This window comes from Macaca fascicularis, chromosome 8 (assembly GCF_037993035.2).
Source record: "Macaca fascicularis isolate 582-1 chromosome 8, T2T-MFA8v1.1".
In the NCBI taxonomy this organism is placed as follows: domain Eukaryota; kingdom Metazoa; phylum Chordata; class Mammalia; order Primates; family Cercopithecidae; genus Macaca; species Macaca fascicularis.
The window spans coordinates 133597915-133620541 of record NC_088382.1 but is presented as its reverse complement, the minus strand read 5'-3'; the positions used below and the strand labels follow the sequence as shown (position 1 = coordinate 133620541).

General features: G+C 42.4%; 1 protein-coding gene across 1 annotated transcript in view; it reads right to left on the bottom strand.

Moving 5' to 3' along the window:
• The window catches only part of FER1L6 (fer-1 like family member 6), a 213514-nt gene that overhangs the window by 141551 nt on the left and 49336 nt on the right, over positions 1 to 22627 (bottom strand). Inside the window, exons 3-11 of the mRNA XM_005564037.5 lie at positions 20686 to 20806; positions 17966 to 18020; positions 17737 to 17868; positions 14233 to 14295; positions 11012 to 11090; positions 9236 to 9392; positions 8458 to 8644; positions 6966 to 7158; positions 3863 to 4209 (exon numbers count right to left, since the gene is read on the bottom strand). Coding sequence (XP_005564094.3) covers positions 3863 to 4209; positions 6966 to 7158; positions 8458 to 8644; positions 9236 to 9392; positions 11012 to 11090; positions 14233 to 14295; positions 17737 to 17868; positions 17966 to 18020; positions 20686 to 20806 — 1334 coding nt within the window. The remainder of the gene's footprint in view (positions 1 to 3862; positions 4210 to 6965; positions 7159 to 8457; positions 8645 to 9235; positions 9393 to 11011; positions 11091 to 14232; positions 14296 to 17736; positions 17869 to 17965; positions 18021 to 20685; positions 20807 to 22627) is intronic.

Below are 22627 nucleotides of genomic sequence, written 5' to 3'. Positions count from 1 at the left end.
GAGAGGGGGCAGAAATGATATCATTCATGTCAAGCACCTAGTAAAAAGCCTACACTTATCACCATAAATGGCAGTGAAAATAAGTATTTCAGCAGGGCAGAATTGATGTCTTAATTCCACCCATCCTACAAGGTTTAACTCAAATGTCTTTCCATTCTGGAAGCACATCTCAGCTCCTCAAGCTGGTAAAATGATGATAGGTAATGTTTACTGACCTCTTACTATGTGTGAGATATGGTATTAAGAATTTTGCCCACATTATATCCTGTAATTCCACAACTACACCAGGAAAGAGGCATTTCTACTTTACTCACTCACAGACGATGACACTGCAGTCTAGTGAGAGATTAAATCTCTGCCCCAAATTATTAAGCATATCTAAAATTTATTGAGCACTATGTATGAGGCTGTGTTCTGAGCATTTTTGCATATATTCATTTATCAAATCCTTCGTAAGAGGCTGAGAAGCAAGAGGTTATTCTTGGAAACAAGCATAAGGAGGTTAAGTCACTTACTCAGATTCAAATGCAGGCAATGTTTCTTTAGAGGCCAAGCAGTAACCACTGCACCATACTGCCACAATTTACATCCAGCTATCTTACTTGGGGGCTTGACATTTTAATAATCATACTTCACTCACTCCAGGAAATAATAGCACTTTTTCTGTACCTCCTTAAAGCACTTACCACTTTCTACTTCCTGTTACATTTATATTTCATACCTCTCCTTCTATATCATAAACTCCATGGAGTTAGGCTCTATTTTTATTCTTACCAATATCAAGGATGACATTTAAGTAAGAAGCTAGTCAGTGTGTTCACAGAATTTTAAAAATGAACCCATTTTTAGATTGGCTATGATCTGTGAAAATTTGGCACAGGGGAGATAAGCTTTGAGGGGTAACGAGGGTGAATTGACAAAGTCAGCATCATAGGATCTCTCAGCTGTCCAGATGGGCAATGAAGGTACAGCTGCAGCTGGGGAGATTGGAGCTTGAGAACCAGTTGAAAAAGAGGATGCCGCAAGAAAGGGCATCATCATGTTGATGAGGGTGAGCCATGAGCTGTTCAGGTGTGAGGAAGGTTGAAGCCCAGTGTGGTGGCTTCAAAATATATCCACAAATGCTTTGCTAATCATCCCCTCAAAAAGTGAAGCCTAATTCTCCTCCCTTTGAGAATGGGCTGGACTAAATGATTTATTTCTAACAAACAGAACATAGCAGATATGTCAATGTGTGGCTTCTGTGGCCAGGTCATGAAAGACAGTTTCAGCCTTGCTCCCTCTTGGATCACCTGCTCTGGGGAAGGCCAGCTGCCATGTCACAGGATCCTCAGTCTGTAGGAGGAGCCACAGAATGAGGATGAGGCCTCCTGCCAAGAGCCAACAAAGAATCACAGTCTCCTGCCATGTGAGGGAGCCATCTTCAAAGTGGGTTTTCCAGCCACAGTCAAACCTTCAGATCACGACAGCCCCTGCCAACGCCTTGATGGAAACTTCATGAGATCCGGAGGCAGAACCACTGAGCTACGCTATTGCCAAATTCCTCATCTACAGAGAAAATAAATGTTTGTTGTCTTAAGCTGCCAAGTTTTGAGATATGTTGTCATGCAGCCGTAGATAACTAATAAACCCAACAAGATACTGGCCACAAACAAGAAGTCAAGATGAAGAGAGGAGGGAGGGGAAATAAGGGTTTAAACAGTGTCTGAATTTTACCTCTCTCCTATTACCTATTGCACAATAGCCAAGATACACCCCCACAGCCTGCAGAGAAATGTACTTTCTACCCCAAATAAGTTCACAACTTCCCTTGCTTTCTGATAGAATCTACTTCAAGTCTTCAGCAAAATATCTTAAAGATATTTCTACTTGGATTAAGAAAATATTTTTCCAGCCTCTTTCTACTTGGCAATCCTTGTCTAGAAAAGAATAGACAGCTTCAACCCACAGCAGGAAAAACGACTACAGGGATAGATGGAGATATCAGCTTAGGTAGCTACTAAGCCACCCACAACTTCTGGTGAAGTTCAAAGTTAAGTCTCCAAAGTTGGCATGTATTCTCAAGAAACACCCCTAAACACAATCCCATATAGATAATGTAAGTTCTAACCATAACAAACTGGCACACACGTTTTCAGACAATATTTTCCAATACAGTATGTGAGCTCAGAGGAGAGAACTGGGGAGGTCCACTAAATTTCCAAAGTCACAAACAGATTGGAAAGCTCTGAATAGCTGCTCCCTGGGGGTGGGAGAAAACCATAGCGACACTGACGACAACAACAACAAATGCATTGCCTGCTTCCTATGTATGTGCTAAGAACTCTGCGAACCATTTTACATGCATTTCCTCATTTAACCCCCGAAGATGCCTATGGCAGGGTAACTATTAACTATCTCATTTTATTGATGGGTAAACTAAAACACAGAGACCTGTTAGTATCGGAGCCATAACTACAACCCACCCCAAGATTTCTAGCTCTGTGCTCCAACCGCTCACCTACATGGTTTCTTAAAATGTATTAGTGCCACAATAAACATACGTGTGCACAATAGCCAAGACTTGGAACCAACCCAAGTGTCCAACAACGATAGACTGGATTAAGAAAATGTGGCACATATACACCATGGAATACTATGCAGCCATAAAAAAGAATGAGTTCATGTCCTTTGTAGGGACATAGATGAAGCTGGAAACCGTCATTCTCAGCCAACTATCGCAAGGACAAAAAACCAAACACCGCATGTTCTCACGCATAGGTGGGAATTGAACAATGAGATCACTTGGACACAGGAAGGGGAACATCACAGACTGGGGCCTGTTGTGGGGTTGGGGAAGCAGGGAGGGGTAGCATTAGGAGATATAACTAATGTAAATGACGAGTTAATGGGTGCAGCACACCAACATGGCACATATATACATATGTAACAAACCTGCACGTTGCACACATGTATCCTAGAACTTAAAGTATAATAAAAAAAAATTTATTAGATCCCAGCAACAAAAACAAATGCCTCTTCCAAGGCTAAGGTGACCTGCTGCTATACTCCTTTGGACTCTCCAGTCTTTTCTAGAAATGAACAGCTCTGGGATTTCAGGCATCGCCTCCCTTCCCTACTCAAAATTATTGCCTAGCCGACCGAGAAGCACACTTCCAGAGGCAGAATTAGCCAAGCTGGGAGCTGGAATCTACCTACCACCATTACTGACAAAACATGAAGCTCTCTCATTTGCTTAACTGCAAGTTACCATTGATAAACTAAACAGTAAAGAGAATATTCACCATTTGTATTCCTCTTAGAGTCTCAGATCTCTTTCCCATAAGACAGTACCGGGCTGGGAAAGTGCTAACATGCTTCATGGTGAGGAATAAGCATTCCCTAAAGTTGTGATTTCCCCCGCAGGTTTGGGGTAGGGGAATAGGTTTCTTAATTTCTTATATCCCAGCTTGTCACCTACTCTTCCTCCTCTTCATTCCTCATCCAAAATTATCTCCCATCCGGAGCTTACTCCAAGCTAACACAACTGAACAAAATTAGGCCACAGATAGAGTTTAATCAATCCCATACCACCCACTCCCACCAACTCCTCCGGAGCACTTTTATTTCTCTTTACTTGGGTTTCCATGGGAATTGTATTTGGGGGAGTGGGGAATTCAAAGGAATTTATCACAGGCAGATGGCTGTGAAGTGTGCAAGAGGGGGCAGCGGACCAGCCTCAGAACACAGCGCTGGGCCAACACAAATTTTTCAGGGGGAATAAGACATATTCTGACAACACCTTCAGGAACCTGTGGCAGGGGCAGTCGCTGCTCTGGTTCACCTCACAGGTAAATTGCCATAAAGCAGTGCCCAGACCTACCTCTGGGGGGACATCAAACGGTTCCACCTCCACCTCGGTTGAGTTAGTTTTGTTTGAAGCCTGTTGGGATTTTCCGTCATCAGTTTTGTCAGCCTTGTCTTTACCTTTGGAAGATTTGGAGTCTTTGTCCTTGGAAGGCAACTTGAGCTCCTTCAGGGCCTTGGAAAATTTAGATTCCTGTGCCCCTCCTGAGAGGATTTCCACAGCAATTTCTACCAAGATTCTGCCCCTGAATGACACGCCTTCCCCAAAGCCTTCGTTCATTTCCTGGTAGTCATCCATCAGACTGTGGTTCCTGGGCGAGCCATACAGGTTAATCCAGGCAGGCCCAAAGGTGGGCAGAAAGCCTAGAGAGACCCCAGGTTTTAGTTATCTCATTATGCTTTTGCTTTATAAAAGTTGCATACATTCATTTCAAAATGTAGAATATCCAAGAAAGACAAAAGAAAACATTGACAGGATATTCCATCACCAAAAGACAACTATGATTGCCATCTTGCCATATTTCCTTCTAGTCCTTTTTGCATTCATGTTTACACTTGTTCACAGTTGTACTAATATCATAAATGCCAATCTGCATTCTGTTCTGTTCACTTATTCATCAAATATTTACTGATTCCCCCATGTTCTCCAGTAGGCTCTATGTTTAGTGCCAGGTACCATGCTAGATACTAAACAGAGCCTGCTGGAGAACACAGCAGGTGTAAACATTAAACAAATAATTATTTGCAGTGCAAACACTATGGAGGAAACACACTTTGTGTTGCAAGAAAAAGTAACAGGCTGATGTAACATAGAGGGGAGTTAGGCAGGCAGAGAAGAGAGTGAGTGTCTATTCTGGCTAGAGGGAGCAGCATGTGCCAGCTAGAAAGAGTTTGGAGCCAGAGATGAACTCTGTGGGAGAGTTTGGAGAGGTAGGTGGGTCTTGGGGACTTGATAAAAATTTTGTCCTTTATCCTAAAAACTACAGAAATGTTTTAAAGGAATTTAAGCAAAGATGTGACATAATCAGATGTCTTAAGATCACTCTGACTGTTACATGAAGGGTTAGAAGAATGCATGTGGGCTAACTGGTTCGAGGACCACTTCAACATCAAAACTGAAGATCAGTGTCTTAAACTAGGGTGAAGGTAGAGGAGACTGAGATACGTAAATGTTTCGAGATACGTTCTGAACGTAGAATTAAAAAGACCTGATGATTTGAACTTACTGCTGATATTTTCCCTTCTTAATACATAGTGTCTGAGAAAATGCAGTGTCTATGGGAACATCTCTATGGCAACATCTCAATGACAGGCAGTTCAGCCTGGTGGCTCTGAAGCCTGAGTTCAAATCTCAGCTCTGTCACGTTCAAGCTGTGTGACCTTGGGCAGTTTTTAAACTTTCCCGTGTTGCAGTTTCCTCACCTCTAAAAGGGAGATGCTAATAGTACCTGTCTCATCTATCAAAATTAAAAGAAACTATTAATTGAGTGTTTCACACAGGCCCTTAGAAAGTGCTAAGAATATAGGCTATTATTATGAAAAAGCAAATACATCATGATCTGCTTAACAATCCCCCAGTGTTGACAATTAGGTTTCCATGTATGTTACTATTATTAATAGTTTTATGCCTACACATTTCCGATCCCCTACTCCCATAAACTAGATTCTAGCCCTCCCTTGAGTCGACTTAAATATAAGAATGCTGTATTAAAAAGGATAGAAAGATTTTATGGTCCTGATGTCTATATTTTAAACCACTGACGTTTATCTTCCTGAATGCCATCAAGATGTTCCTAAAAGGTTGTAAATAAAACATGTTTACATCTAGCTGAGAAATTGTATACATGGGCCGAGTGTGCTTTCTGCCTACAGCAATCTTGTGGCAAACACTTCCATAATGTAAAGATTTAGACAAAGGTATTTATTTACTGAGGCCTCTCTATGGTATCTGTTAGGGACACAAAAATGTGTAAATCTTGTTCTCTGCTCTTGACACGCCTTTAGTCTAATCAAGGAAAAAATTAAAATAATTACATTAACTTCATATACAGATGATAGGTGATATATTTATGTATATATATTTGTACATATATGTATGTGTGATTGTATGTATGTAGATATACAAGCATGTGCATGTATGTGTGCAAAACAATGTCAATTAGTATAAATTCGTAGCACAGAGAAAGATTGCCAGGGAATTTAAAGAAGGGAGGGTTTGTTGGGCTTTTTAGAGAATTATCTGCTAATTTGGGTTTTGCAAATAAAGAGCCATATACTGAGTGGAAATTCTTCTACCTGACCTCCGCCTGGCTGGCTCGGTGGATTAGCTGCGGCTCTCAGCTCCCGCCCTGGCTCACCGTGTCAGTGTACCTCGCTGCTATTCCTGCGCTCTCATGTTCCCATCATTGGGTTGAAGACACAATTTTTGTTGGTACCATTTATTTTGTGGGCCATACTAATAGATGTAGTAGGCCATATTTGGCCCATAGACCTTAGTTTACTAATCTCTGATTTACTCTAAATGTCTCATTTTTCAATTATGGGAAGACTGACTTCCTCAAGGACACATAGCAGTGTTTGTGGAAGACCTGGGACCAGGAGCAAACCTCCTGGCTCCCAGAGCCCGGTGTCATCCATTGCCCTGAACCAACTCAAACCACAGACCCTACAGTAGCATGGAAAGTGCCTAATACATGGAAGGTGCTCTAACCCAGGGGCCCCTAATCCCACAGAGCCACGGGCCAGTATCCATCCTGTTAGGAACTGGACCACAAGAGATGACCAGCAGGCAAGTGAGTATTACCACCTGAGCTCCACCTGTCAGATTAGCGGTGGCAATAGATTCTCATAGGAGTACAAAGCATACTGTGAACTGCACATACGAGGGACCTAGGTTGCATGCTCCTTATAAGGAGACTCCTAATGCCTGACGATCTAAAGTGGAACAGTTTCATCCTAAAACCATCCCCCTACCCAACCATGGAAAAATAGTCTTCCATAAAACTGGTCCCTGGTGCCAAAAAGGCTGGGGACCACTGCTCTAGCCCACCCCTTTTAAAGATGAGGGCTCTAAAGCAAGTATTTTGAGACATTTTCAAGTCAGATGGGTGGGACTTTACCTTTGTCTCCATCCTGTTCATTGGAGATTTTCTTCAGGTCAATGAAATGGGTTGCCAGTGCTACATCATTCATGCTGCCTTCATCCCACACCTGGATTTTCACCCTCCGACACAAGGGAGGGAACATTTCCTTGAAGATCACCTGTTCATGCCACACAGGATCAGCACAGTTCTTTTGCACTGTGGTTCGCCCCTAAAAACACAGCCAGGAGGACATGAGTCATGGAAGGGAGTGACCGACTACAGAAAACTCTTCAAGCCAGTTGGAAATACAAAGTAAGTTTTCAAAGATAATGAACCTGCTTCTGACACCCACGAAAATCAGTTACACTCAGCGAACATGACTGATGACCTGCTCTGTGCCGGACACCATGCCAGGTACCTGGGACAAAGGCAAGTGACAGCCCTCAGGGAGTTCGGATCAGCATACTGGGGTTGGGGTGAAACTAACACCCATATTACAAATGGGAGTTCTGTGCATCTCCAGGAATGCAGTGGATGTAGTTAGACTGTGAGCTCATATTTTGTAGAAGTATGACCTTGTGTGAATCACTTTTCCAGTCTGGACCTCAGTTTCTTGTCATAAAATGGATGTAATGTCTTATATGATCTCCAAGTTCAGCCCAAGTCAAAAATATTTCAGCATTCACCCCTGCCAAGGGGAGACAATCAGGGTAGGTCTGTATTTTAATGGCAGAGACAACATGTGTGTCAGCTGAAGCTTCAAAATCCAGCCAACCATAGTTAATCTCTGACCACGTACCCAGACCCTGATACTTCCAATGGCTTCTGAGCAGCGAAAAGCGATGTCCAGGCTTACATAGGACAAGGACTACCTGGGGAGATTATGCAACAGGTCAGGACGTGGGTGGAAATTCTACAGGACCTGGGGACTGAATAGCTCAGAGAAGCAGCCGGGGGTGAGGAAGGATGCCTGTCTGCCTGGTTCCTAAACCACAATCCACCCATAGCTCCTTTCCATTTTCTCCAGTGAAGAGTGAGTGGGTAACGCCCCCCTATTTCCCTGCCACATCCCGTTTCCTTTTTTTTTTTTTTTTTTTTTTTTTTTAAAGACAGAGCCTTGCTCTGTCGCCCAGGCTGGAGTGCAGTGGTACAATATTTGCCTACTGCAACCTCCGCCTCTCAAGTTCAAGCAATTCTTATGCCTTAGCCACCCAGTAGCTGGGATTACAGGCATGCACCACCATGCCCAGATAATTTTTTGTGTGTTTTCAGTTGAGACAGGGTTTCACCATGTTGGCCAGGCTGCTCTTGGGCTCCTGGCCTCAAGTGATTCACCTGCCTCAGCCTCCCAAAGTGCTGGGATTACAGGTGTGAGCCACTGCGCCTGGCCCCATTGCCTTTTAGTGACAAGTTTTTGCTTTCAAGGCACTTCCTAATGTTTATTTAATTTGATTTGATTAAACATATCTTGGATAGAGAGCAGGAAACTGGCCCAGGCGAGGCAGCGTTAGTGACAATGGTTCCTCACCATCTGCCCAGCAAAGGAGACCTCCACAAAGGGATCCACCAGGTCCTTACTGTCACCCACAAATGCCTTGGTGACGTTCGCCATGATGCTTGAATTCATTTTGGGCAACCCTTCTGCTTTGTAGAGTCTCACATAGAATCTGGCCCAGGGTCTCTCTGATGGAAACCCATTGGGGATCAAAAGGTTCCTTAGAGGGAGACAAAAACAAATGAAAAGCTCTCTCAATTGAAGAAACAGAGAGAAAAGACAGCAGCAATTTGGAGGCAGAAAGATAGATTCCAATATAAGAAAAATCTGAAAAGAGTTAAGATTTCATTGCTGAAATTTTCTTTCTAGTGTAAATGACAGAGAACAGAATGAATAGAGCAAACGCAAACTCATTCAGGTCCTAGGATGATAGGATAAATACTGTCTCCCACTCTGAACCTTAAAAGAGGTGCATTGAAGTCTTCCCACATCACAAACCAGTGATTGAAATTATAATTCCTTTAAAGAACATTCAGTTACATTCAGAAAAATTGGATAAGCTTAGGAGTAGCTTATCTATTATGGGTTATGATAGGCAGACAGACAGTTCCTGTCCTAGAACCTGACCTCCCGAAGGAGAGTCATACCTTAATAAGACACATCTTGGTGCCTGATAGAGCAGAATCCCAGGTGGCCAAGCTGAGGACAAGCACGGTTCTCATGTACCCATAAGAAAAGGGGTGAGGGAGGGGAAAGAGATTAAAACTGGACATATCATTTCTATGCACAGCCCTGGATGGACCTGTCTTACTTTTCTATTTGCTCCTCGGTGTCAGAAGTTTTAGGGCTGGTCTTCAAGATGTCGCCTTTCCCCATCACGCTGATGTCACATTTCAGGTATCCCTTGGTGCCAGTCCTGATGTCACCAGGGTCTGTGAGCAAGGCCCACTTGTCGCAGAACTGATGACCTGTGAAAGCACCCTGACAGCTCACATCCTTCACAGATGGGCCCAGCAGCCCCACCCCTTTCTCTCCCAGGTGCCAAGGGCCCCCAGGCTCTCCTCCTTCTGTTGCTCTGGGTGGTAAATCATCTCAGTTACTTCTAAACCTCATGCTGCTTCCCTCTTCCTTTCCCTCCTCTCCCTTTGCTTCCCACTAGTTCTCCATCTTTTCCCCCAATTTACCATAGATTCTTGGGAAGCCATTGACCTAGTGGAAATCACTGAGACAAGGGTCCATCTTTGATGGGATGGGGGGCATTAATGAAGTGTAGAAGTCACATACATATTATTTACCCACAGGATGTAAATGTGGCTCCTAGGTCTTTTTGTTTGGCCTCACTGTAAGTCAAAACTTCCAAGATGGCTTACATAATCTAGACTTCTGGCTTTTCTTTAAAAATGATAAGTTCTGGCAATACTGGCTTCACATTTATTTCTTTCTTTTTTTCTTTTTTTTTTTTTTTTTTTTTTTTAGACAGAGTCTCGCTGCAATGCCCAGGCTGGAGAGCATGGCATGATCTTGGCTCATTGCAACCTCTGCCTCCCTTGTTCAAGCCATTCTCCTGCCTCAGCCTGCCAAGTAGCTGGGACTACAGGTGTGCACGACCATGCCCAGCTAATTTTTGTATCTTTAGTAGAGATGGGATTTCACCATATTGGCCAGGCTGGTCTCAAACTCCTGACCTCAAGTGATCCACCCGCCTAGACCTCCCAAAGTGCTGGGATTATAGGTGTGAGCCACTGTGCCCGGCCACTGACATCACATTTCTACATGACAGTAAATACCAAAGGCGCTGAGCAGCCACTGCCCTTGTATATAGAGCACAAGCCCTCCTGTCTCCTTTCCCAGACTCCACTGTTCCTTTATGCCTCACACTCAGGCTGCTGCACACAGCTATGCTCCCTGTCTGGCCGCCGCAGTCACGGGAGTTGGAATCCCTGTTGAAGATAGGGGGCCTTTCATAAAAAGATCTGTGCTGGCTCTGTTACTTATTTCCTCTTGACCTTGAACAAATTACATTGCTTCTCTGAGTTTCTCCTTCCTACAAATCAGGGATAATAATAATTACAGCAAATCTTTTGTATAAGGATACAAAATGCTGTAGTCATTATTATGTGTGATACTCTTTACTAAGCATTTTGTGTATATTAACTTAATTCTCCAACAAACCTAGGAAGGAAGGAAGTTATCCTCATTTCTACAGATGAGGACACTGAGGCCCAGAGAAGTTAAGTCTTTTGCCCAAGGTTGCACAGCTAGGAAATAGAGTGGGATTTGAACCCAGGCAATCTGACTCCAGAGTCTGCATTCTTAGCTCCTATATTCCATATTCTCCTGTCCATATCTCAATTGCACAGAATTTGTGTGAAAAAAAAAACTCCCCAGAAGTAGACATATAAAATAATTTTATCATTAGACTGTAAAACATTTGAGGGCAAGAGTCATGTCTCATTCAACTTTGTATAACTGGTGCTCAGTGTTATTGAATGAATGGTTACACAGGTGAGTGAATGAATGGGATGACCTCCAGGTGCTGTAAACCAAAGACAAGTAAGAGAGAGATGGGGAGGTGATGCTTTCTTACCAGGTTGGTTGTACACGGTCCCCAGGTCTACTTTGAAAGAGCCAATCAGTACACTTCCTATCAGCTTGTGGTGAAAGACCTGAGGAGAGATGGAGTAGGGAATATGGCAGATTTACCTTGAGGGTAAGAGGCTTGACCCTTGTCTAGCTTTGACCCTGTCTGGAGCACAGTGGAGTTTGGCCATCAAACCACAAGGCTGGAAAGGACCTCCAGAAGCCTCTCACCCTCACCTCTTGCCCTTAGCAGGATTTTAGCTGATCTTCCATAGAAGAACGCCTGACAACTCTCAGTGCCTGCGAGCTTCTTTTAACCAAAATGAACCTGAGTACAGCTCACCCTTCAATATCCATCTCTTCCTGTTGAAACTTTCCCTATCTTTCAATACCTAGAACATATGTCACCTCCGCCATGCAGTACCCCCAAACCAAAAGTGTCCCTTTTCTCCCTTAAACTCCTTCAACTTTGCTCACAACTTTCTCAGAGAACTCATCACATATCACCTTGAATCATTTTGGGCATGTACAACAGTGAGAACAAAGGAGGTGATCACCCTCAATATTCCATCTGATCAGGGCCAGCAGAGGGCCTGGCTTGGTTACAGTCACCCATTTTCATGCTACTGCTCTCAAGATGAGGAAGTTCTAAAGGAAGGTTCAGAGCTGGTGCCAGATTGAGAAGCCACAACAAATGAGAAACTGCTGAAGAACCAGGAGAAAAGTTCAATCTTTCCCCCGTAAAAGAGAAAACTGACAGGTGTGGAGAAAGGGCAATGGCAACTGAAGTGTCTTTAAATCATATAAATGCTGTCATGCGGAAGAGAGAGTAAGTTCCCCTCTACAGTTCCCAAATAACAGGATGAGAGATTTCCGCTCAATGTAAGAACAATGTTTATAACTGTCAGAACTTCCCAGCAATGGAATGAGCTTTCCTAGAGGTATTGACCTCCCTAACACTGGAAATAGTCAAGTTAGGCCCCAAGAACTCCATGTAGTAAAGGAAGGGAAGGATTCTTGCACCAGTCGGAAGTTATACAAGATGTCCTCTGAGCTTCCTTCTAACTATAAAATCCTATAAGTTCCTTAAGTCAAGGACAGTTTCCTCCTGTCATTCACCCATCACATGGCCTTGTTCACAACAGATATTCAATAAACACTCAGCGAATTCGTGAATTATTGACTAATTGAATGACAGATGAAAGGTTGGCTTTTGCAGCTCCTAACAGCTCCTTTTTGCTGAAGCAAAAGAAATTTAGTTGACCTCAAGAAATGACAGCCCTCCTCATTTCTCTTTCCACTCTCTCTCCCTAACCTAAACTTTCCACAGATGTCAGAGAACGAAGGTGAAGCACAGGCAGCCTGGCTCAAGTAGAGGAGCTACTGAAGGACGTTCACATAATGCTCACTCCAAAACCCACCATGCTTCCAGTTGCTCACGTGTTTTCCCAGAGGCCTGAGAAAGAATACAAGGCAGTTTCAAGTTCTGTTCTCAGGTTGAGAGTCCCTGTGGGCAAGGTGAAATGCAAGAGCCCCAAACAAATCTTAAAATAGCATAGGACGCCTCTTAAAGTCATCCATCGAGTCGAGTACCAGGCAATCCTGGTGTGGTCAAGTGTTAAATCACCAGGACTCTGGGGACATCTCACACGCAGAGTACTGGGAGCCCTGCATGCCTTGGCCACTGAAAAGGGAAGACTGTCTTTGGCAACACCAGGGGTGTGTTACAGGCTGGCTGTCCCAATAGCATCTGTTTACAGCACTCTCCCGCTACTTTTCCCATGTCGTATATATTCTGGGCATACTGATTTTCAGTTCATGGACTAACAGAAAAGTTATGTTAAACATTCCCCTCTCAAGGGAAGATTTTATTTTATAATCTTTTGTCTCTAAGAGTCTTTTAGGGACACTAAAGTCTTCTCTTCTTCCAAGTTAGAGAAACAGAGATAGGCAATAGTAGCTTTGACCATTCTGGACTTCTCTAGAAGTCCACATGTCCCACAAACAGTCCTGACCCTAGTCTATGGCACAATATAAAAATCTAGTGATTAACTGTTCATCAGACAGTCCTTAGAAGCCTCCTATGGAGCTGATTCCACAAACAGGTGGTTGCCTGAGCAATGGAACAAAGTCCTGGGCATTGTCCCAGGTCCTGAAATATCACCTGCACCACTTGTCACCATGCCTGAAATTCAAACCTTAAGATTGTTTGGCTCTGGGTGACTTCTCATTCTTCAAAAGTCACATTCTTCAAGTCTCCTGGGAAGGGTAATGTCATAATTCCACTATTACACTGACACACGAAGTAGGAATTGCGTCCTTTTATAACTGTTTGGAAGAGAGAAACTTATTCTCCAGCCATCCTCCCCCACCTTGGGAGAAGCTGTGGTGATCTCTCAGGCTGGTAAAATACATGCAGTCTGTCATTCATTGGTCTCTGTCCCTTTGCTGAATGATACAAAGTCTGTAACAATTCCATTTGGCCTGACTTCTCTCTCATTTGGATCAGTCTGATTTCAATATGGGCACTTCCCCTTCCCATTTCTGTCCTCTGTGTGGTGGGCAAAGTTGGATTGGGCCCTTAAAGCAGGAAGCTCTGCCTCTGCACTTCCCCTGGCAGGGCTGAGGAAGAGTCTATGCAGCAGACTCAATTTCCCAAGGGCAGGTCCTGAGGTCTACACTCAGAGGCAACTTTTGAAAATCCCAATGGCCACCATTTAGTCCAAATCACATCCTCTGATCCAGCATTACCATTGATGAGACTGATACTTTTTCCTGATTCTTGTTCCTATTTCTTTATTCATTACCCAACTAGGAGGAGGAGGAGATATGATTAATGATCATTAGTGTAGATACCAGCCCAAGAGAGAAACACCAACATTTGTTTGATTTAAAAAAAACAACCAAAACTGGCAATGCCTTAAGATGTCACTTGAAGCACGTGTCTCACATTCCCACACTAGTAAGCTACACGATTAAGTCAGTAATAGCTTTACAGTAGCTTACCACTTACTTCCAAGAAGCATAGATCTTCTTGAGGTGGTTTTTCTTCCCAGACTCCTCCATACTGGTGATTTCAAGTTCTGCCTGTTGGTTACAAACTTGCCAACTGACACTTGCCTTCCTGAATCTATTCCCCTCTAAGTATGCTGAGTTGTCCCAGAGAGTCCCCAATGCCCAGAATCTCTCCCACTTCTCCGCAACTATCACCACCAATGCTATACTTACTGAGATTTTGATGATCTTGTCAAAAAGATGCACTTGGGGCCCAATGAAGTCGAAGACAAAGTACTGCAAAACAAAGAGTTCATTCTGTCCATCAACCCCAGGCTTGCACCTAAGAATCATGTTCTTGGAGTGGATTTAGATCTTTGTCATTCTAACTAACTGCTGCATGAATATACGCCATCAATTGATTGTCAATTTCTTTTTTCTTTTTTTTTTTTTTTTTTGAGACAAGGTTTTGTTCTATCAGCTAGGCTGGAGTGCAGTGGCGCAATATGGCTCACTGCAGCCTCAACCTCCCAGGGCTCAAGTAATCCTCCTGCCTCAGCCTCCTGAGTAGCTGGGACTACAGGCCTATACCACCACACCTGGCTAATTTTTTTATTTTTTTGAACTTTTTGTAGAGACAGTGTCTCACTATGATGCCCAGGCTGGTCTTGAATGAAACGAATGCCATCAATCACATTCTTGGACAGGATATGTGGGAGTAATCCTCTAAAATGAACATGAGAAGTGGAATTGTTGGATCATAGATGAAGTGCATGTAACTTTTGAATAGATAATATAAATTTGTTTCCCAAATGGGAATTTTATATTCCCACTGGCAGCATATGAAAATAGCCATCTCTCTATAATCTTACCAACCCTTGATAGTGTCAGCTCATTTTTTTGGTTATAATTATGAGTGAAAATGGTATTTCAGTATGGTTTTAAATTGGAGTGGACTTCACTAAAATCTACTTTTCCCAGGATTTTTCAGTTTCAAACATCCCTATGAAATTACCAGGATTTACCAGGGAGAGAATACAAAAAAACTATGGACATGAGGATTTTTAATATTAATAACATGATTGAATTTTGGAGTTGGAGAAATTATCTAGACCAGCCCCATGTTCTACAGATAAGAAGATTGAAGACTAAAGAATTTGAAAGATGCTACCCAGGTTCCTATTGCTAGTTATTGTTGGGTCTGGGACCAAACCTTACTTCTCTTGACATTATCACACAAGGGGATCAAGTACTAGATACTTCACCATCTGACTCTTGAGTCAAGATCCTCCCAAACTCGAGGTTGTACGATTAAAAGATACAGAAAACTGAAGTGGTGTTTTGTCCTGGTTAGTGTGTTCTGGGAAATGAGGGGGACCAGGAAGGCAGGCCTGGTAAGCTGTTTCCTGGATTTTCTTTTTTGAGCTGTAGAGTGGAGGAATGGCCCCTTAGAGATGGACACAGCCACAGTAGGAAAGGAGGAACTGACCAAGTGCTGATGGCCTGCTTTCAAAGGGCAGAACAGAAAAAGCAAAATGTAGAAACCGAAAAATGTCATCATACATTATAAGAGATCCACAAAATGGTGGTCCTTAGAGATCAACCAAAGATTCCATTCTGTTCAGTGTCTTCTGTTTAAGAAGACAAGACAATACACAAAACATTTCAGGAAATTTCTCATATACATGCTTAAACTTTTTCGGAGTTCTGGTGTTAAAATTTTATGTGGAAAATTCACTTACACAACATTCTTCATTCTCTGAATACACCAGATGCTGTGGATTCCTTTGGATGGACAAATGAGTTGCAATATTTATTACCTTCTGGTGGGATTCATGTTTCAGACTCAACTACCTCACATAGGCTTCCGAGACCTCCAGGTCAACACATATTCCTCTAGCTGGGAAATATTCCCCAGCTCCAACTAATGGGTTCCTTCAGCATCTGATAAACTTTTGGCTTGAGTATTTAGGTCAAGAGTTGTAACAAAGGTTTTTAGATCAACTTTTGTGTTTCTACATGATTTTCTGCTGGTTATACTTGGGCCCAGTTTAATGTCATTTAGATCCAGGACTTGGATGCATAATTATTATAATTAATAAATCTGTAGAACTTTGCAGTTTTAAAGCATTTTCATATATTATCTCATATTACATCCATGCCAAAAGCTCTTCTAGGGGTAGAGAGTGTAACAAGAAGGGAAAATCTACTGACATTTCACTTATAGTCAAAGGCTTGGAGGCAGAAATGATGAAGAGGAAAGGAGTCATTAGCTCCAATGGGATTTGAGTATTTTCTGTTGATTTCATTACCCATGCTCTCCCTGCCTTCCTTTCAAATGACCACTCCCATTAAGATTTTTTTTTTTTTTTTAAGACAGAGTCTCGTTCTGTTGCCCAGGCTGGAGTTCAGTGGCGTAATCTCAGCTCACTGCAACCTCTGCATCCCAGGTTCAAGCAATTCTCCTGCCTCAGCCTCCTGAGTAGATGGAATTACAGGTGTGTACCACCGCGTGCAGCTAATTTTTGTATTTTTAGTAGAGACGGGGTTTCACCATGTTGGTCAGGCTGGTCTTGAACTCCCGACCTCGTGATCCGACTGCCTCGGCCTCCCAAAGTGCTGGTGTGAGCCACTGTGTCCATCCAAGATAATAAGAATTAAGAATGTACTGCATTTTTTGAAATAATTCATTGTGTTAAAGTGCCTACAGGTAAGCAAATGCTCCTGTCCTGTGCACTGTTCATTTGAGTATAAATTGTTACCTCTTTGGAAGGCAATTGGTGACATGGAAATTTTAAATGCATATACCTTGTGACCCAGTTATATACTATTGTAAGTAGTAGCAAAAGGTTAAAAGCATTTCATATTCATTCATGAAAGACTGACTGGTTTAGTATATTATGGTATATCAAGGCAATGAAAAACTCTTCAGCTAGGAAGGCAAAATGGGGATGAGCTGTACCTCCCCATAGGGTTTTATTTTCAAGATACTTTGTTTTGTGAAGAGTCCAGAACAGTGTGTATAGAATGCTACCATTTGGGTACAATATTTCCTTGTATTCTGGTACTTGCTTGAAGTATCTCTGGAAGGATACACAAATTCCTAGTGAGAATGAATGCTTCCAGGGAGAGGACTAGGGGATTGAGGATCAAAGATCAGAGGGAAACACATTACTCTATATCATGTTATACTTTTTGTCTCTTTTACCATATTTTTTTCACCACGTAATATTTTTATTTTAAAAGGAGAATTTAGCATGTATGATATTTAAAAACCTCTCTGAGATTTTCCTTTACAATTTCTACACAGCTTAGAAAAACGTGACTTTTACTTTGCAAAGCAGTATGCTTGTTTCAAAAACAGTAATTAAGTTTCCAATGCCTCTGCCAGGAAAAAGAATGTGTATCTTCTCCCTAACTCATATTCAATCAATTTATTGGCTATAAACCCAGGGCTTATAATGGATGAAAATAAGCTGATAAGAAAACGTGTGTTGAAGACATAGCAATGAATTTAAAATCAGGAGGAATTCCTTGCCTCTCTTTTCCATGACCTTTTCGTGAAAAGCTTTAGGGCGCTGTGTTTGTAAGGAGAATCAGTGAGTTTGCCATGGGCTTAACTGGGGGCCTGGGAGGGAGGCAGGAGGGGCACAGCTCTTCTGTTTGACTGAAGGATCCTGCAGAATGGTGGTGAAGAGAATCTTAGTGCAAAGGCTGTGAGTGACCTCCATGACTTACTTCATTATAAAATGGGCTGTTGGTTCCTTCCTTCACTGTGCTTTGCTTCTTCTCATCCCCAATCTCAATAGTCACAACTGGGTCAATGTTCTCACCCACCAGTTGGCGAGCCTCGGTGATGGTTATAGCAATCTACAACACAAAGCAGTGTGGACACCATTCTGGACATTGCCATCCATGCACACAGGAAGCACTGGGGGAGGCTGGGCAGGAAGAGCCAGTCACTTACTTGATAATTTTGGGATCTGACCTCCCCATCATGGATCTTAGTCAACAGTTTTGATCTATTAAAAGAAAGTTTAATATATTTGTTTCATCAAGGAAGAATATCCATAAGTCATGATAATATTCTCCCAAGTATTTCTAAGTCCTTTCATTTAATATTATTACATATTCTCTCTACATCTCTGGGGGAGATAAGTATAAGCAGACAAATGACTTGACCTCTGAGTTTTTCATCCTAAAAATGGGGCTTATAATAGCATTTCTGAGATGATTGCTAGAATTAAATGATATAATGCATATAAAGGTTTAATACAGCACCTGGCAAGAATAAATGTCAGTCCTTTTTATATGATTATCAGTATTTTTTAAAATTTTAAAATGAGAAACTGAGATGCCTCTGCAAATCAGTGGCAGAGCTGGGTCTAAATAAGGAACTCCCAGTCTCCTGCTTGATTCCATACACAGACCACTCTGCCATGTCCAATAGATATAATCATAATTGCTTTTGAAAGAATTGGTAAAGGAAAAAATTGAAAGGAATAACTAAAGATACCATCTCCATGAGCTTTCACATTCCAGGGGATTTCATTTATCTGGACTGTCACAAGTAATTGAAAACAGATGTGCAACACCTGGGCATTTAGAGATGGATAACAACAGAAAGAGATGAAGAATTCCTGTTGTCATAGAAGCTGAAATCAGTGGGAAATGAACTGAGCTTGAGTTCCTGTTGCATTTTGTCCCCTTGGTTACTAACAATACCGTGTTGCATTTGACTTCATCCCATTTCTGCTAATTATAACTGAGTTCAATAGAGAACAGATTAAGTTAGTAAAAATCTCAGGGTATTGGAGTCAGACTGATCTGAGTTAGAATATTTGTTCTCCCCAATTTTTGACTTTAGTTTTAATTTCTGTAACTGAAAGTAAAAATAAGAATTCCTACCACATAGGGTTACTCTGAGGACTCAAGGAGACAATGCATGTAAGAAAGGGTAAATATCATTTAACTGGTTCATCAATAAGGTGGCAAATTTGTACTGGTTATTTATTATGTGAAAGTCCAGTGCTAGATTCAGGGGAAAAACAAAAATGAATAAGCCATCTTCCTGGTCCTTGAGAAGTAACAATCTATCATCCATGGGAGAGAAGACAGAATTATATTAAAAAAGAACTAGTAGGCAAGTGTAAAATGTATCATAGGGTAAAGAAAATATGACAGAAGAGCTGTTGAGAAAAAATTCTTGAGGACCAGGGTACACAACAAAGATTTCACTGCAGAGGCTGGATTTGAATTGAGCATTGGTGGGTGGATAGAATTTCAATTGCTGGAGAATGTTCTGACCAAGGAAAAAGAAAAAGGCTGTTATTCCTTATTTCTCTTTCTCCTGCCTTCCTCTACTCAATGCTATCACCCTGGTGAACTGAATGGGAAGAAATGCCTTGAGTATTAAAAAATGATTGAAATCCCTATTCAGAGACTACGGTAGAGGGGTGGTGGTTGTCAGGGTGCAGCAAAGGAAGGAAGGAGATATTGCAGTGAGTAGGTGTGTACACATTTCATGTCTTCTTTTGAGTGTCAACTTCTGAGTTACCACCTTCTCTAATTCCCTCTGCCCTCTAACCCATATATTTGCACCCTGCCATCCTGTCACAACCCAGAAACAACAACTCAGGATCAGCCACATGGGGAAGCACTAATTTGCTTTATTGATAGTAACAACTTTGAGTGGAAAAGAAAGGGAAGGGTATGAGGAATTATCACAAGTGAGATATTGACATAAACAAATATGGTAGACTAGAAAGCATTGTTAGCCCCAGTCACTGGCTTCTCTGTATCCAAACTTGTTGCCCTGTAACTTTTAGTCTCTTCCTACTCTTATGTGGGCTGGGCTAGAAAGTTGTATTGGTCAACAGAAGGCAGCAGAAATGACTTTTGCCAGTTCCAAGCCTACACCTCAAGAGACCTTCTGTATTTCCACTCTCTTAGAACCCTGCCATTGCTACCATTGGAACAAGTTCAGACCAGCCTGATGGAGGATCTGGTATCATGTAGAGGACAGCCGGTCTCAGCTGAAGCAGTACCAGGCCAGGCTACCACCAACCAACTCCTAAACTAGTCAGCAGAGCTGCCAAATGACTACAGAAACATGAATGATGCATCTGCAACTATCTGGGATCAGCAAAACTATCCAACTAATTCATTAGCAATAATAAGTGCTTACTATATTAAGCCATAGATCTGGGGGCTGTTTGTTACACATCATTGCTAACTGATACAGCAAAATGCATGCAGAAGGCCAGCTTGTTTTGACTTTTTGTTGGGTAGCATAAGAACCACCTTCTGATTTGAGACAGACAAGAAGCTAAGATAATGAGCACCTTGATGAATCAAAGAACAGGTAAGAGACAGCTCCTGCTGTCATTCCTGAACTGTGAGTGACATGAGCAACTTCACTCAGGAGATTTAAGACCAGAAGCTTGTAGAACCATGATCCTGGCCTGATGAAGGCTGAATAGTATCAGCCTTCTATGGCCAGTCCCTCTATGGCCAGCACTGCCATAGAGAAAACTGAGCTGACACAGTCTTCCTGCCTTAGACTTTGCCTGCCTGTAGACAGTGACTACGTCTTACTCTCCTCTCTTCTCCTAGCACCTGCAGAGGTGCTTGGCACATAGGAGATGTTCAGCAAATGTGTGTTGACCACCTGCATCCATACTGTACCTTCTCTTTGGAGGAGCTGAGGGGACAGGAAAGAGAGAAGCATCATCATGGACCAAATCTCCTCTTGGTCCTTCCTGGTGAGAAGGCTCCTCCTGTGGCGCTTCAGTGTCACCTTGACTATCTGTAGAAGAAAACAAAGGAAGAAAATCCTGTGAAATTGACACATGGTGGCAATCGAGCTTCTATCTTATGCCAGCCGGTGGCAGGCACCATAAGTAGTACAAGCAGACTAGAAGGCAGACTCTACCAGCATAAAACTTAACATCTTTTTGGCAGAAATGCCAGATACATCCTTCATTTTTCTAAAACTTATGCATCTTCTGTTTCCAAAAAAGAACAGATTTATGTGGATGGGATTGTGAAAAGAAAAATCAGATTATGAATCTAAAAATAAAATCCTAAGAACCCCCCCCCGACCCAAGGGGACCCCAGAAAAATCTTAAAAACTGAGTTTTTGGCCAGGTGTGGTGGCTCACGCCTGTAATCCCAGCACTTTGGGAAGCTGAGGCAAGTGGATCACCTAAGGACAAGAGTTCAAGACCAGCCTGGCCAACATGGTGAAACCCCATCTCTACTAAAAATACAAAAATTAGCCAGGCATGGTGGCGGACGCTGTAATTCTAGCTACTTGGGAGGCTAAGGGAGGAGAATCGCTTAAACCCAGAGGGGTGAATGTTGCAGTGAGCTGAGATCACACCACTTCACTCTAGCCTGGGCGAAAGAGCGAAACTCCATCTCAAAAAACAGAAACAAAAAAAAAAAGAAAAAGAAAAAAACGCAAAACAAAAACTCTTGAGTTTTGGCAATGATGAGACAGGAGGTCAGGCATACTTCGTTATACTTCCTTTTTGTGGTTTAGACACAACAACCGACCAGCATTAATGTTGAAATAGAGATCATAAGACTGACAAAATGGACTCTTTGTGGCAATAAGATACCAAATTACAAACAGGACCTAAAGTCATGACAGGCAAAGGTTAAGTCATGCACGCCTACACTTAAAAAAAAAAACAAAAAAAAACACTATGTTCTAACTGCCACAGGTTTTTCTTTTTCTCTAGCAGCTGCACAAGCACCAGCCTCAAGATAAGCAATAAACAATTTACTGCTTGCCCACCACTGACAGACACTGAATAACTGACTCCCAGCCCCTGTTCCAGAAGCTATAACTACAGCTTTAATTAGACAAGAGACTGACTTCAGTGACCTTCTCCTGATGAAAAGATCACAGACAGGCTGGGCGCAGTGGCTCACGCTGTAATCCCAGCACTTTGGAAGGCCGAGGCAGGCAGATCATGAGGTCAAGAGATCAAGACCATCCTGGCCAACATGGTGAAACCCCATCTCTACTAAAAATACAAAAATTAGCTGGGTGTGGTGGTGTGTGCCTGTAGTCCCAGCTACTCAGGAGGCTGAGGCAAAAGAATCGCTTGAACCTGGTAGGTGGAGGTTGCAGTGGGCCCACATTGCGCCACTGCCCTCCAGTCTAGGGAGACAGAGGGAGACTCTGAGACTCTGTCTCAAAGAACAAAACAAAACAAAAACCCACAGACCATAGACTGGTTCTGGCTGTTTAAAGAGTCTGCACACTTGAGTGCTTTTTTTTCTTAAAAAGATCTTTTTACATATAGGGCCTAATTCTAATACATTTAAATATTAAGTCTCCACTCCAAGGTAAATATTGGTCATATATAACATGCACGTGTGTTTAGTACACATGCATCAAGACCACCTTCATGAATATTCATAGCTCCTCCTGTAACCTGTAAATATTTATATCTGGCCAACCCTTTCAGTTTGAATTCCTGTCTTACTCTTCCGTTTCTTGAAGTGTCTGTCTCTGCGCTCTGTGGGAGGCTATACTTCCCAGACCATCAACATGGGCACCTGGCAGGCCGTAACCCTTCATAAAAAATATAAAGTCTACTTTCTAAATTTATAA